The 17,180-nt window shown below is 38.3% G+C and overlaps 1 protein-coding gene across 4 annotated transcripts in view; it reads right to left on the bottom strand.

Moving 5' to 3' along the window:
* Nucleotides 1-17,180, bottom strand: part of taok3a (TAO kinase 3a) — a 61,696-nt gene that overhangs the window by 15,483 nt on the left and 29,033 nt on the right. For all 4 annotated transcript variants that reach the window (XM_005743052.2, XM_005743053.1, XM_005743054.2 and 1 more), the window contains 11 exons: nucleotides 14,656-14,895; nucleotides 12,179-12,250; nucleotides 11,314-11,415; nucleotides 10,641-10,686; nucleotides 9,517-9,613; nucleotides 8,915-9,028; nucleotides 8,278-8,369; nucleotides 7,989-8,082; nucleotides 5,698-5,779; nucleotides 1,769-1,936; nucleotides 386-583 (listed from right to left, as the gene is read on the bottom strand). In XM_005743052.2, coding sequence (XP_005743109.1) covers nucleotides 386-583; nucleotides 1,769-1,936; nucleotides 5,698-5,779; nucleotides 7,989-8,082; nucleotides 8,278-8,369; nucleotides 8,915-9,028; nucleotides 9,517-9,613; nucleotides 10,641-10,686; nucleotides 11,314-11,415; nucleotides 12,179-12,250; nucleotides 14,656-14,787 — 1,197 coding nt within the window. In that variant the 5' untranslated portion in view covers nucleotides 14,788-14,895. The remainder of the gene's footprint in view (nucleotides 1-385; nucleotides 584-1,768; nucleotides 1,937-5,697; nucleotides 5,780-7,988; nucleotides 8,083-8,277; nucleotides 8,370-8,914; nucleotides 9,029-9,516; nucleotides 9,614-10,640; nucleotides 10,687-11,313; nucleotides 11,416-12,178; nucleotides 12,251-14,655; nucleotides 14,896-17,180) is intronic.

The following is a 17,180-nucleotide window of genomic DNA, read 5'->3' as shown; positions in this document are numbered from 1 at the left end:
TGCCACCGTGCTGCCTACATATTTCCCACTTGGTTATATATATGAATCGAGTATCCTTCACACCCTCTGGTTGTCACTGCAGTAGCTGGTCTTAGATGAACTCGGTATTTCAGTGGTTGTTTGGACAGTTGTTGCTAGTAGTTGTTGAAATTATTCTTTAATTATTTCATAGTCTCCGGCTGTCACAAAACTGTCTCCAGTTTTATATATTTTTTAATTAATTAATATTTTAAATTGTATTTAGTTTTAAAAAAAATGAGATTAACACTGTTTGAGTATGATGGCTGATGCTCAGTTAAAAGGCTTTGGGAACAATAAGAACTCCCAATAGTGGTTTCAAACTTTCAGCCTTAATCACCATCCCGTCTTCACCCTTAATTTTTACCTTCTTGGTGTGTGGGGAGGAGTCCAGGGTGCTGCTGTAGTCTTGGGGATGCATCATGGTCATATCAGAGCAGCTGTCATCCAACACCTCCTGCATGCTGTTCACGCTGCTGCTCTGGCTACCCGTGCTAACCGAGGTGCTGGGAATAGAGTGGTTGCTGCCCAGGCTGTTCATCTTACAGCTGGCTGCCTCGCTGTCCTGCAAGTGCGCACAACATATACACGTGTTCAGAAACACAAATGTACACAAACACTCAAGGAACATGCTACTGAAATATACAAAAGTCACCCGTGACCTTCGCCCAATTATACCCAGGCTTTCTTCAAACTGTACCATTAAATGGAGTTGCCTCAATACAAACGGCGGGGGGGGGGGGAATCACTGATGCCCTATAGATTGCATTAGAGTCAAAGTCATGCTAAATTGCCTATTAACCTCTAATTGTTAAGATGTGTGTGTCTGAGTCATTCAGTAGCATCTGAGCTTATGTTAATGGGCAGTGGTCAGGCAGAGGTCTTCAGATTTCAAGTCAACTTGAAGGTGTACAAGACAGATACGGGATGAAACTGTGTAGCTTTTAGAAGCAAAAGCCAATTCACTTAGGTCTAAGGCAACAGGACAGGATATTTACTCAGTCTTTCCACATAAAACAAGGATTGGTACAGCAGGTTTTTCAGGGTAAGGCTTTCAGCAGTGTCTTGTTGCACCAAGGTCTGGTGGCTGCTGTGAATTGTGTCACATGGTGTAGGATGACATTACTGTCGCTACGAGCTGTCCATAACTGTTCACTTTACTTCAGGCCAGGTCAGTTAAAGGACATTTCATCTCAGGCTACCAAGACTGCATGAGAAAGACTCCCATTTGTTGTGATTTCAAAGTGCTGAAGCAGTACTGACTAGTGTGGAGTCACCATCTCTGAGACTTAAGTGTCATCCTGAGGATGCAGATAAACTATGCTGTCCCTCAACCTTTTGTCTGAAATCATCTGTTGGCCTACAGATAGAGAACTGTGTGAAATAATGAGCTTAAACTCTGTCATTGGTGTCAAGTACAAGCACTTTTTTATGTAATGGTGATGGAAATTTTAAATATAATAATTATTTCAATTACTTTGCGAAAATACTCTGCAGATTAACTGAATCCAAACCTCATTTTAGTGCAACTCTGCTACTTAAAGACTGTGGCTACATATATGCAATTTTTCATCTTCATATTAACTATTGTTAAGAATTGAAGAACTGTTTCTGGTGCCACTCCCTGTGATCATGCACTCTGCAGAGTTTTTTCTTTTAACATTCATTTGTCTGTTTAATATTTAAGTTTGATGCAGAAACTGTTTCCCCATTAACCTCCCTTCTCCCTTTTTTTTTTTCTTCCTCCCACCTCCTCCTCCTCCTGGCTCTCTCCCAAGGGCCCGTTGTGTTTCTCCTGGTATAGGATCTTTTTCATCTTGCGGTACTGCAGATTGTCGAGCTCACGCACTGCATCCTTGGTCCTCTGGATGAGGTCAATGAGAATGCGTGGCGAGCGTTCCCGACGTACAAAATCATGCTGAAGAGAAAAAGACAGACAGTCAGTTACTTCGTTCAAGGTTTTAGTCAGACTTTATTACAATACAAGGAGGAAAATACTTGGTTTAGAAACTAAAGCTAATCTTTCTATTAGGGTTATCTTTTTTATTTGCATTTCAATTGCTGTCTTCATGTCATACAGTTTAATTTAAACTGAACATTATGGATGTTTTCTTCCCAGTTTTTCAATAGAAATTCAGAAAGTATTGACTCAGACTACTTACAATATTGGCAGTAAACATTTAAAAGGGAAATAAAATAAGCTGAACCGGAATGAAGATGAAAATTTTATATATTAATTACTTTCTTTTGCATTATCTTAAACATTGGCACCATTTACAGATCTTTTAAGTTGTTGTTCGTAAATATTTGGAAGTCATTTAAACATGTCTAAAATTTTATTTCAATGAGCACAACAACTCTGGCAATCACTAGAGGGCGCCTGTAGGTTGTTCAACCCATTCTGGTCCCAGCACTCAATACGCTCTACTACAGTCTCTGAGAAGGTCCATATAATCGATTTTTATAAATACTCCTAATCCTTCTCATTTCAATAAATACTGTTTGAAATGCATTTGGCCTTGCACCAAGTTAATGAGAACTTTAATTAAATCAGGTCATATAACAAAAATCCCACTAAGCATTGATAATTGAGAGATTTTAGTCATTTAATGTGTATCCTTTGCTTTTGTGTTTTTTTTTTTTTTTTTTTTTTTTTAAAGAATGAGCTACACACATTAACCTCTGTGGAGGAAAAACAAACATACTTAGGAGTTCTTCTATCAGGGCATAGCAAAGCAAAATGGACCTTGTTATTTACTAAAAGAAAGAAAAATCCTTCCAGAAGAAAAAAAAAAAATATGTGAAAGGTCAGACTTCCTTTTAAAAATATGATCAGTGAATGATATAATGGTTTCACACTTCTATGGAGATCATTTAGGTGATTATCATTGCTGAGTCTGTCCTGTGCAAGTGAGATGAACCTCTGTAATCTAATGTAGGTGCAATTTGGTGGAGGTTGGGACATTGAATAATTACATAAATGCACAATGAATAACCAACGGGTCAGAGTGGGATTGGTGGGTTGTGGGAGAGAAGGTGGGGGTCGAGTGATAGTGGATGGCTATTTTTAATTTGTGTTTTTTTCATTTGTTTGTTTTTGTTTTTACAAACAATTTAGGGGTGTCAAAAAAAAAAGAATAAAAAAGCAAAACAAATAAAAACAGAACAGATATTTCTGCCCAGCACTTCCTCCCACTACAACACACAAACATGTTCACACCTCCTCTTAGTCAGTGTCATTCATAAAATATTGGCTGCATAAAAGGCTAAAATGTATTCAACCTAAAGGTACGTGACTAAAATATTATATTCTGCATGAAAAAAAAACAACATATATTTAGGTGTATTTTTAGCCAACTCTGCACACCTTCCTCTCCATGTGACAGATGCCGGTGTAATGGGTTAGTCAGGACACAGAGGAATGACATCACACACTGAAAATAGAGATGAAAGTGATTTGTCCCATTTTCTGATTGACTTACAGCAGAATGTGGGTGGTTGGCCACCCCCATCCCATCATCCAGTGAAGTTATCTCAAGGATTCCTCCTCATTATGAGGTTAGTGTAAAGAAGAAGTGACAGCAAATCTACAGCACCTGGAGTCTTGTCTGGTATATGTATTGTGGCATCACTATTGCCTTCTACCAGAAGTACTCATCCATACTCAGTTTTAGCCTGTTCTTTTAGGATAAATTTGTTTTTGACACATACTATTACCGGTACTAACTTTTCAGGCTACCGTTACTACTTTAGACCAGTCCACATCTACTACACTGATAGCAATAATAGCCACTAAAGGAAAAGGCTAATATGTTGGATGTATTCAAATAATAGTTCAACATTTTTGGGGAGATTATAATTTTTTGGCTTTCTTGAAAATAATTAGATGAGCGCACTAGTAAAAATCTCATATTTGCAGGAAAGTATATGGATGAAGCAATTAGTCATTTAGTTAAATTTTAGCATAATAACAGGAAACAAAGGGAATTCTGAAAATATTAAACACTTCATGAACACATCATATTGTATGTTGTTTCACATACAAAAGATAAAACAGGTTGAGGTTAGTGGAATTTTGCAAGTTGGGCAAAGTGAGAATTAGTAGACCAAGTAGTCTAACCAGCTACTCGCAACACATCATCTTTGCAAACCTTATCATTTCCTGCTTAGTCTAAGCTACATATTGCATTGAAAACAATCACAAAACACTCATTCATAAATCAGTTATTGAAATCATGAATTCAAAAAAGCAAACATTTAGATGATTCCATCCACTGAACTGATTTTTCTTGTAAAATAGGGCAACTCAATTATGCTATTAGTTTTAGATGATTAGTCAAACACAAAATTAAATTTGAACACTTCCTTTCATGCTCTGGGAAGTTGCTGTTGTGCTGTAAATATCTGTAGTTAGTAAGTAAATTTATACAGCTGAGAAACTCAGAGTTAGTTTCAACTATTCAAGTGAATATGTTCGTTTAAACGAAGTGTACTTACGGGGGGTTGAGGCCACTGAATGGTTACTCTTTTATTTTTCGTAATTACCATTATTCTGAATGAGGTTTTAAAGGACAGAGAGTGAATTTAACCTGAAGCCAGTACACTAGTAGCTCAAGGCCCACAGATTAGTGACCTGATTTTCCCTTTAAAGCGCTTGGAGGGGCATGTGCCTGTGTGTGTGTGTCTATGTGTGTGTGCTTGCACTAAAATGAAGAGTAAATTTGTGTGTGTCTCAGAAGAGAAAGTGGGGTATTAATCATAAACTAACACCCCAACCCCCAAGCCCTTCACTTTAAAGCAGGCCCTTGGACACTGATCCAAAGTCTGTTTGGTACTTATCCCTCTTTAATGGTTTTTTCAGTAAGGATTTGGGTCAGGGGTGCTTGGAAGAGTGCATTCCAGTCAAAAGCCCCATCCTATCCAGACAACAGTCCAGATCCCTTTAGTTAACCACTTCCTAACCTCACACCTTCCTCCATAAAGTGAGACAGGTGTGAAAAGTCCTGCTTGGGCTTCAACACCACTGAGCGTGATCACCAAGAACTTAAAACTCTTAGTGCACCAATAGGATTACCTGTTGGTCACACAAACAAAAAGATCATCTCCTCAATCACAGGGAAACACAATGGACATGCATGGATTATCAGCGTGTATGCTCATTGTGGTTTTGGAGATACATTTGGGCTGTCACTGGCAGGATGGCTTAAAAAAAACAAAAAAAAAACAACAACTTGCAGGTTTAAGCGTTAAGTTTTACGAGATTATTTTATCTGTGTTTGACAACAGTAACATTTTGCGTTTTAAGGGGTTAGATGAGTTATATTATATATGAGTTTTAAGGTAAAACAACCGTTGCGGTTCCACAACATCAGTACTCAAATGCAATTATTTATGTCCAACACAAATTTATTTTCTTTGTCCTTCTACTCATTTTATTACACCATATAAAATGGAGCTCAATTGTCTTCCTGTGTCTTATCCCTTGGCTGTGAGGCAACGGGGGGAATAAAATTAAAAAAAAATCTCAGTAGGATGCTTGATTCCTGTGCTTGAAGAAGACAGTGTATATATGCTTGCGTATTAGGGAGCCGTGGGTGGATGGGAGTGACTCATCCTCATGACTGACTGAGACAGGAAGTGAGGTCACAGCTAGAAAGATTACTGAGGAAACCCACTCACTCGTAGCAGCTCCCCCGACGAGGGTCTGTCCTGAGGAATTTTCAGCAGGCAATAGTCAACAAAGCTGCGAAAGAGGTCAGACCTAGGTAAAGAGGACAATGAGAAAGAAGTCAGTCATAGTCCTTCTTGGACTAATATTTTTAAAATTAGAAAAATTTTAAGTAGAAATGACAGTGACAAGCTAAAAAGCCATGCCATCTGTCCTTTTTGGCAATTAATGACTAATGTACAAGGAGGAGCAATCCACAGCTCTTTGGTGTTTAATATATCAGTGACTTAAGTAGAACAATCTTGCATAATCTCTTAGTGTAGCCCCGAATGGGAATTATATATGGATTATGTAAATATGTGGAGCAATAAAAATATAGGCCAGTGGAGCTGTGGTCTAAATATCTAATCATGGTAATCTAGCACAGTAGATATACCACCATATGTTTTGTTTGCTGTTATGAGTTGTTAAGATAAAATAGACTGGAATGCTCTTTACGTTTATTAAAATACACACTGAGGGTATACGACTGAGATCTCCCTCAACCTCTACTTCTCTCTCAGTTGCTAGCATAGATCCATGCTTAGTCTTGTAGGTCATGCGAATGTGTTCACAGTCTGGCCTTGTGTTTGTGTATGAAGCCAATGTCTCTACTTGTCTCATCTGGATGTTGCTAATGCCTCGGGCCCCTGGAGCTCCTCCAAAAATACCACAACCCTGTGCTGTCCCACACAATCGCTCACCTAAAGCACGATACTAGAAATCAACACTAATTTTACAACAGATGTCATAGGCAGCAAGTTTTAACTTTAAAGAACTGCCTTGCCTCACGTTTCTCATGACCTGCTCACAATACTCGTGCCTACTTAAAGGTTTTAAAAGAAAGGTTGTTATTTAATGAACGCTTGTGTGGAACTGATGCACATGTTCTACAGTATGAGGCAGGTAAACGGTTGCATTCAGCTACTCCTGAGGAGCTGTGTGACAGAGACAAATTTTTACAACATATTACAAGGAACTCCTGCACGACACTGCATACCTAGGACATCACATGCATACCATGGCAGTCACAGCATGGCAGAAGTACACAGGAGTAAATTACAGGGAGAACATCAAGCACAGGGTTAATATTTGATGAGTGCCGTTTCCCTAAGGACAATCATACCACACATGCTGTGGTTACAGCAACTCAGAGGAGCAGTAGCATATTTGTTCCTTTGCTAAATTCCTGCCAGTGTCTTGCATTTTTTGCTAATTGAGATCACCTAGTTCTCGGTCCATACATGCTGCTGAATATGTATCCGCTTTTCTTCTGTTCCCAAATTATTCCTTTACTACCAAGATTGTGCTAGCTAATACTGAGCCCATTGTTCATACAATAAATATAAAGATATAAAAATATTATATAGCTTATATAGCATTTATTCATTAACTGAGAATAAAAAACATAAAAAGCTAAGCTATGGTGGCTTATGTAGAGTGCTTGGATTATTCTACTAACTAAGCCAACTGTATATTGAATAAATGATTTCACTTCTTATAGTCCTCCAGATAAAACAAATGTATACCTTTTATGATGAGATTTGTTGTTAAACAGTAATTCATTTAAGCTTTTTTCTTGACTTTACAAAAAAGCATATCAGTTTTAAATGCCGTTTCTCAGTTTTTTAGATGACATAAACATTTCATGACAATATATAGCAGCTCCGCTGGTCTTGTCTGACAATGGTGATGCAAAGAGACAGCAAAGAGCTGTTTAAAACCTGCTGGCCTAAATTAAATTGCTAAATGTTTTTTGATGTCTGGAAGGACATTCCCTAGAGAATCTATTAGCTTCCGCAGTCATGAGCTGTGAGGCTGAAAGCTGCATAAAATAATGCATAAAGCAAGCTGTTTTCCCATATTTAGAACACCTCATACGTGCATGGAGAAATATATTTGTATGTTAGTATGGCAATCTTAAAGTGTGAGTTAAATTACTTGGAATAGCAGGAGAATAATCGTGCTGTTTTGTTTAGATGCTGCCTCAAAGCTCAGTAGAAATGGTGTGGGTAGCTGCAGTGTGTTTCTTTGGTAGCTGTTTCCCAGGTAATTACATAAGAGACTTAGAGTGTGCCCTTGCACATGGCCTGTGGCAGGGATCACAGGTCATGCAGATTAACACAGGGATGTCTTACTCTGGCTGAACCCTGACTAGAATGGACTTTAATGTTCACGGTTGACTGGATGCATTATATCGGTGGTTATACTGGATTTTTTTGGGTGTATGGTAATTTTGTAACATCAAGGTGCTAAAACTTACCACTCATTGGACTGCAGTGTGGGAGAGTCGTTCTGGGCAATGTGATATAAGGCACTCATGGCATTCATGTTGAACAAGGGTGGTTTACGTTCCGCTAAAATGAGAAAGGATGTGAGAATAACATATACAGTGTGCACATTTTCGCATCAGCTTCTCCTTGAATGAGGGAGAAGCTGAAGTCTAAAGAATAAGTAGTACAAACAAATAACTTTTAATCAGCTTAAGTCTGCTGAATTTCAGTCTGAGCCAATAAATGTATTATTTGACCACTGGGTAGGTGTTTGCTCACCCAGTTCAATACAAGTGATCCCCAGTGACCAGATGTCCACTTTTCCTTCATACTGGCCCTCGTCCATGGCTAGGATCACTTCTGGGGCCATCCTGAATACAAAGGCAGACACACGCGTATGCACACACTTTATCAAGTATGGAAAAAATCCATGAAAATGTTATAATCTTCTAAGCTTCTCAGAGTTTTTAAAGACTCTGGTATGCTGTGATAGCAGCTTAGTTTTTGGAATATATGTTTCTATACTTGTGTGACAATTTTTCGTATGCATGACTACTAGTCCACCAGTATATGGGATGCCTTTGTTTACCATTAAAGCTGCTGTGAATATGTGAGTGAATATTTTATTTTAGTGCATAAACAATTGAAAGCCAATTGCGGAAAACTATTAATATGAATTTAAAAAAAAATCTTGTCAGTTCTTTCTCAAACTGAATTAATAATGACTAACATGTTGCATGTCTAGGTGCATGACTCTAGAACAACAAACATCTGCCAACAACAATGTCTAAATAAAATTGGCAGAAAAAAAAGACATAAAATAGCTCATTTGTACTGAACATGTGCAAGATAAAGAAGAAACTTAATCTTCTCTTCTCTGCAGATGAGGTTCCATGTTTGTCTTGTGTGTACTGACCAGTAAGGTGTGCCCACAAAGGAGTTGGCAGGTGAGGCAATGGAGGCGGAGCCAAAGTCAGCCAGTTTGACTTGACCCAGCTCAGTCAGCAGGATATTACCAGCTTTCACATCTCTGGATAAGGGAAAAGAGCATGAAGACAGCAAAGACAGAAAAGAGAAAAAGTCACATTAGCTCCACTTATATATTATGCATATGTGCCAGGTGACTGATATGTGCCAAGTTAGTCCTACCTCCAATGAGCCAGTCCAGTTTTTATTCACTTTTGACCAACACAACACAGTTGGGTATTTAAAGATGTCATGTTTGATTTGACATTTTAAATCTATGCCCTTTGAAACTTAAAATGATACAGAACAGTAAAACGGATTTATTTGATGTGGTTGTTGGATGCCAATCATATCTTAAAAGATATACCTTAAAAGATACAACTGTGTACAGCAATAAGGTGGGAAGGTGATGTCCAAGAGTAAGTATAGACATGATGTTTTACAACTTAATTCGTAAACACTGCAATAAATGAAGAACGTAACTGTCTTATGTTATCATGTTCCATGTTTTCACTCTATGTTGCCTGTAAGCAAGGAAAGAAATAGACTCACCTGTGAATCATATTATGGGAATGTAGGTAAGCCAGTCCTAGCAAGGCACCATGGGTAATGGCAGCAATTTCCATTTCTTGGAGTGGTTTTTTATGAACTATGGAAGAAATAAGTACAATGAATGGATTGAGCGGAAATAACATGAATGATTCAAATAGTTATTTCTATCCAAGATTGTGGAAGTGCAGACTTCATGTGCTCAGCTCTGGAAAGCACAGTATCATGGCTTTAATAATTAAGACCAACTGTACTGATCTGTCCACACACTGCAGTAATAAAGTAATCCCAGTAAACAGTTGAGTTTCCTAAGCTGGCACCCCGAGTCCTGCTGTTCTAAAAATTGTGCCAAGGCAAAAGGTCACTGCAGAACTACGACTGAGAATTTTTATATAAAGGCTAAACTCCCCAGAACAGTCTGGGAACGACTGTCACAACTGTGTACTCTGTCAGTAGTGAGTATTTGGGTGTTTAAAATAAGTCAGTAGCTTCAAGAGTGGTTAGAGGATGGGGAGTTCAGGGAATTCAAGCTCTTAAAAGTGATATAGATATTTTTTGCCAGGCGCTGAAATCTAAGAAACAAATATGTTTTCCATCTGCGATAAACAGTGGTTTAAAATGTAGTACTATTACAGCAGATTACACATTTACATTACATTATCTTGCTCCAGTATCCAAGGACGCAAATGGGGAGAGTGCCCCTAAGCATACAATCACAGAAAATATTTAGTTAGGCCCACAAAATGAACCAAATAATCACAGAAAATTGGAGAACATGAGGTTTTACAAGTTTTTAAAGATAACTGCAGTTATCTGATAGCAGCCAGTTCCTTATTTTTTGGTAGTCCAAAAAAAATCCTCAATAAGGTCAAGCAGTCATAGCCTACTTCTGCTCCTAAAACAGCTTAAATTAGCTAAAGGGCATACTTTACAGTGCACAACCAAGCTAAAAGACCAAAGTTACTTTTCATTAGTTTTGTTTTGACAAGTTTCGGGTTTACAAAAGTTTCAGGAGTGACTTCCTGGAAAAAAAATGTTAACAATTCCGCCCTGTTACTGACAAAAAAGCCATTATAAAATTATGAAATATCTCAATGTATTGGCATATCAAACACTGATAAACATACCCTCCAGTAAATCTGATGCAGAGCCCAGACAGTACTCCATCACCAGCTGAAAGAGAAAATAGTTAAACCTCAAATAAAATGGAAACTAATCACTCACATGGAATGAGCACCGTCATAAATTTTAATTAAAGCTTTAAGTCAAGTTTGTGAAAAGTCCTAGTCTAAAGAATGTAGAGGAAGTGGGCGTACAACAGTTAGCCACAACATTAAAATCAAACAGAAAAGTGAAGTGACTAACACTTATTATCTTGATGGCAGAGGTCTTGCGTAACAGGACAGTGTGTAGAAATAGCTCAAGCCCTAGCCTCTAAACTCTGCAGATTCAAAACTGGTCAAACATCAGTGGGATCTACCAGAGCAGGCACAACCCGCAGAAGCACCACCCAGCAATCAGCAGCCAATGTTCTTATGACAGACACCAGAAGCCCCAATGGGACAGAGTTGATTTGGCAGTGCACTGTAGGCGGTTTTGATGTTGTGGCTGATCAGTGTACACAAAGAAACATAAGTACACAGTAGGAAAACATACCGAGCAGGACATGAAAACAAAAGAATGTAAGTAAAGAATGAGAGAGAGCAGAAGAGAGAAAGATAAATCAAGTATCCTGCCAGACTAAAAAAAAAAGAGGAACTTGAACAAAAAAAAAGAGGATGTAGAAAAGGATCTACAAACCCAGGCAGTGTTGTCTTTCAAGTAGCAGCCTTTGTACTCAATTGTGTTTGGGTGTCGCAGCTGTCCCAAAAACTTGACTTCCTTAATGATGTCCTGCCACTTCTGCAAAAGGAAAGAATGATTCCAGCCTTTAGGTACTATTAAACTAACACTTAACTAAGACTTTAAATACAATGCATTAACCAGTGACAGATATTTTACATCTGTATCTCTCTTGCTATTGTCTATTGACAGAAAGGTTTTCTTTAAAGGCACTGCACCAATATAAATAATAAACAAACTGAAAGCTGGCTCCACTTCAACTAGTATGGAAAAGTTGGACAATAGCTTGCAAGTGCCCTCACACAAAATCATCACTCACTGTTTTATAAAAAGATACAAGTTGACTAAACCACTGAGATGTGGGCTTGAGTTCAGCCGAAGTACAAGCTGTGATCCCATAGGATGCCTTCTGAAATATGCTTCTGCCTAAACATTTCCAGCAGTTTTCTTGAGGTAGACACGTGTTTGTTCCAAGCTTTGCATCTGGTGTGGGCAATTATCTTCCATTATTTTCACATTATTTCTGTTCCTTCAGAGTAACTAACCACCACATGAGACATCTCACAACTTCACAAGCATAGCATCAAGTTGTGTGAAGTAGCAGAAAATGATGTAATGCTGCTTTTTGCATTCTGAGCTATACCTCCCACATCATAGAAAAAAAAAAAAAAAAGGTTATCTGACCAAACCTAACCAAATGCTCACTTGAGGTTTTTCTTTTTTTGGTCCCTCTGATATGGTTCCACAGACAAAACCATCTAAAACTGGAGCATTCACATTGTATGTGCCATGTCTACATTTTCCAGCATGTATATTTTCTTACTTCAGTAGTCTGCTTGCCATTATAGGACATCTTTTTGATGGCCACCACCTCGTTGGAGTAGGAGTTCCGAGCCTGAGAGAGAAAATAGAAAAGATCACACTCTATTAAGGTCTTTAAACACAAGGTCTAAATGCTTAGGAAAAGACAGCTCACACGAAGACAAATACAGTAAACCTCCCACAGGATATAACAAGGCCTCATGTTTGTTTTTGTCATTTTTTTGTTTGTTTTCGGTACCTTTAGGGTACCTTTTTGGTCCCCTAGCCACAAAGTTATATTGGCATTCTACAACATAAACATACATACAGACTCAAAAGTGATCTTAATGCCCACAGGGTAACCTTTGGTCTTCTATTAAAATGTGAAAGTTAACATCAAAAGGTCACTACATAAATATTATATTTATAGAAAAAATAAAACATAACATGTACTGTACCTAAAAAGCACGAGCTATAGCAGCCTGTTATTGGACAGTGGTACATATTAGTTCAGGGACCAATCTAATGTAAAACATCCAAGTGCAAGTAAAACTAAATACTTACATTAATCTAAAATAAATATCCACCTGAACAACGTAAATCAGGTGAGGTTTATCTATAGCCACTTTAACTGTTTGAGTTATCTGTCCACATTTACATTTGCATGCTAAACCCATGGTGTTAACCTCTGAGGCACTTTGCCTCAGGGACAGCTAGGCTGTGGCTCAGCCTAAGCCCTTATCTGAGCTTCATCCCATATACAATTGAATGGGAAATTCATGTTGAGATTCAAATGGAATTACAGTAACAGGAGGCAAGAGAGTATTCCCATTTGACTTTTTTTCAGATTAATTTGATCCCAATGATTGCCTGTCAGTTTATGCATAAGAGCATGCATTCCTCTTATGATAGGATGCAGCTAGATGGCATTACATATGAGGAAACAAAAATCAATCAAAACTAAGAAATTTAAATAGGCTAATTGTATTGCTATTGCTATTGTATATGCTATTGTATGCATTAGAAGGGAATGTGTTACTAATTACAAACTCTTTAATTCAGCAACCATTATCAGGGTGTGTGTGAACCCCTTGTTGGTGTTGGGTCTGTGTTCTCAGGAGGTAATTTCCCCTTGTTTCCTTCTGTAATGGGAGTTACTCGTGCTGTACAGTAGTTACTGTGGTAACTACTGTATTTTTTTTCTCCTATAGTCATTACTTTTACAGATTCAGACTAACTTCAAAAAGAAAACAAACAAACAAAAGGTGTCCTTTGAGTATCCACTTTCTAAAAATCAGGTGAGAGAAGCTCCGATTAGCCACTAGTAATAGATAACAGCAACTGATTCACTGATGTACTGATTCATCTCTCAGGCAAAAATTCATACTAACCTGTCTTCAGGTTGGAGTGTATCAGAATGGGTTAAAAAAACAAAACAATAAAAAAAACAACCTTACCTGCTTTGAATAGAAAATATTGTGATGTTTAAATAAATACTGTTCTTAAAAGATATAATAAATTAGCATATATGAAACATAAGGGAGTAAGTAGTAGTAGTTTTTGTAAAGCTGTAAACATGAGTTGCCATTGACAATGATTTTAGATATCATTTTAGATGATAGTATCGTATGTATCGATTTTGTATAACACAATAAAAACTTTTCTTTTTTTAAATTATAATGTATCCTTAGTTCAATCACTGAAAAAATAAAGCTATTAACAACATTTACAAAAACTGCCCTTGCTGACAGCAAGCACTGTTGTAATAGGGGTAGTACAAGTGTGTCAGTGAGCACAGGATTGACATCAGGGCAGGATTTAGACACACACTGGAGATTGTCAGCCAGACGGACATGGGTACTAGGACTACTACTGATGTACTGGTCGTGTGTACGTGTACATGACATGGGATGGTAAAGCCCTGGCAGTCAAGAAAATCCTCCCCCTTCATTGACTACTACTTTGTATTTATATATCAACAGAACAGCTGTCTTGCAAGGCAGGGAGGAGGCTTATCGCCCCTAGTCCTGCATCTGGAGGAAGAGGGAGAAAGGAGGAGAAAAAGGAGAATACAGGATGCTTTTCATTCCCTCCTCCATGCAGCTTTAATATCAAAGCTTGATGAGTAATTAGTGATGATGAGATTAATAAGAAACAGAAAAAGTGCTGAGAGAGGATCTGTCTCCACTTAACTGCTTTCAAAGAGCCATAATGTAGTGCACTACATTTACAGCATACATATTCCTTTATTCAGCAGGAAGTGTAAGTATGTGCGTATGTAACTAGCTAATAACAATGATAAACTGCAATATATAATGTTAGAAGTGTTTATGCAACTTCTTAAATGATCCAACCACTTTTGCTGTTCTTTCAGATCTGTATCACTAAAGCTGCAAAACTCAAATTAAGTGCTTTAAATCTATCTCAAAAAGAATAATTTCTAATTTACTTAAAGGCCTTTGAAAGCCAGAGTTACCATAATTGTGAACTGATACTTACAAAGTAGACAGCCCCAAAGCTGCCATGGCCGATCTCATGCAGGTCACAGAAAACGTCCTCTGGGTCATCTTTGAAGAAGAGGTCAGCCAACTCGGGGTCCTTCGGTACTCCTTTCCGTGTGGACGACGGCATTATGTGCTGGACATGGGCTAGGCGCCAGGGACCGCACTCACATACACGCTACTTCTGCTACTACCACCACCAAATATCCACGACGGGTCCGGCATTGGCCAGCTAGACCTGGGAAAAAGAAAGGTCAAGAGAATAGACTATTAGGCTGATATTTACTGCCGTGCACTGGATAGCAACACATTTGTTTCCTAGCATATATGCTAAAATTAGATGCATTTATACCCAAGGATGGTTGTTGATACTTGTGAACATCCAGACACTGTTTGATTTAATGTCACTTCACAGAATATCCTTATTTCATGTGCAATATGCAGGGCTTCTTTGAGTATTTTCATTAGTGCTTCTCATTGACAGCTGATAGGTGATAAGACAGGAAAAAAATTAATAAAAAAATGTTTGCTAATAATGACGACGATAGCCGTCTAGTCCTGCTGCTCATCACACACAGTCACACTTGCATACACAGTCACACGCACATGTTTGACAGCAGAAGTTGAGTCACTGATGCATCATTTCCACACATGGACATAGTGCCCGCGCACACACACAAACACACTAATGCTGACTGTTTTGTATCACAAGGCTGCAGCCAGGCCATCAAGCGTGTATGCATCCTGGACACCCTGCTCCAGTTAGCTTCGTTGAACATGCAACACACATTCACACCCATGCACGCAGGCGCACAGCATCTCTCTGATACCAGTGTCTCTCATTCTCTCCCTCTCTCTTGCTTTCTACCATGAAATCTGTGTGCACATCAGCCAGATGCAGCAAGTAAATCTGGCTCCAAAGGCCAGCCCCACACAGAGAAAGCTGACATACAGGCAGAGGCAGCAAGACACACAGGCACCCAGGCCAAGACACGAAGCATCAGCATCATCCTAATCCTCTGCTCTTAAAGGGATCTAAGCCATTGCACCCACTCCAAAAATATCAGTCTTAAAGGCAAAGTCCTGAGCCCTCTGTGCCATAGCACCAGACGCATAATGATTCCAGCCTTGGGGTTTTGAATATGGACAGAAATATGTGTCACTAGGCTTCGTGTATGTTTTGGTTATTGGAATTTCGTTTGAGAAACATGGATTTTTTTTCCCCAACACATGGCCACAAAAAGCTAAATAACAGCTTTTATTGTACTTTAAACTGTCCACTTGATGTAACCAGGAAGCTACTGTTAGCTTCTTGTGCTACTCTTGATAAGTTTTTCCACAGATATACTGGGCTGATGACACTACCCAATTCAATGTAAAGGATATGAGCTTGGACATAAGTAAGTTTTAAAGACTTTTGAAATATCAAAGTAAGTAAAGTGAGTGGTTTGCAGCAAAAAGACTTGTTGCTGTGCTTCATATTCCAAAATCTAAATATAAATCAAAATATACAGTGACACTGCCCACAGTCTATTTCAGTGAATGTTAGAAATAATGATGAAGAAAACCACAATGACACACATGCTGCTTCTTATGAACTTCTGCATACAGAAAGGTCTCCTGGAGCACTGTGACAGCCTGCTGCCATTTAAAAAGCTGCCGTAACATCTCAGCTTTGCGTAAATCAGTTGTGCTGTAGCCTGACTAAAATCAATTTCATGGCATTTAGCCCTGGCTTCTCTTGAAGAATGCTCCACAACATTCTTGTAAGTAGCCACAGATTTACACATAAACAACGGCCATGGTTCCAGTTTATCAGCCTGTATAAGGTGAGAGATCATACATGCAGGTTTACAAATTAGTTTAAGGCATCTATTGGTCATAGAGGTTTTTTTTCTCAGAAACATAAAACCCTAATATAGCTTCTTCATGACTACAATAAAAATCTTACAGTTGATGAAGTGTGTACAATATAGCAGTGTAGCTGTTTGTACACAAACTTCTACTGCGCACAGTTACTGGTGCAGCTCGAAGCTCTTTGTGATCTCATCAAATATCCAATCAATGAGCTTTTTCAATAATGTGGGTTGTAAATTAAACATTAGTACTATTTTATTAATGTGTATGTTATATTTATTCCAACATAAAAGTGCAATAAAAGAATATAAATCAGTTTAAGAAACGTGCATACATCGCCTTATATCTGGATGCATGTGTGTGCAATGTTTATTCTTACATAAACACACACATATACAGCAGTAAGTATTTAATTTGCTTTTTCCTAAGTGCACCTACAATATGAACCTGTGTGTGTCCATGTCTGTGTTAGTGACTCTGAAACATTTGTCTGTGTGTCTCCTGGTTGCATCAGCCCCGTCTTTCTCTCATCTCTCCTGCTTAAGCTCTCTAACATAACTACTTAAAAAAAAAAAAAAAAACCTGACACAACCTCTATCTCACCTTTCTCCCCACACCCACAGCATATAGTGCACATAAGTACAGATATACATGTACATACCCTCA

The sequence above is a fragment of the Pundamilia nyererei genome, unplaced genomic scaffold (assembly GCF_000239375.1).
Source record: "Pundamilia nyererei isolate P.nyererei 1_Seehausen unplaced genomic scaffold, PunNye1.0 scaffold00127, whole genome shotgun sequence".
Lineage (NCBI taxonomy): Eukaryota > Metazoa > Chordata > Actinopteri > Cichliformes > Cichlidae > Pundamilia > Pundamilia nyererei.
The sequence above is the reverse complement of the archived record's forward strand: the minus strand, read 5'-3'. Positions and strand labels throughout refer to the sequence as shown.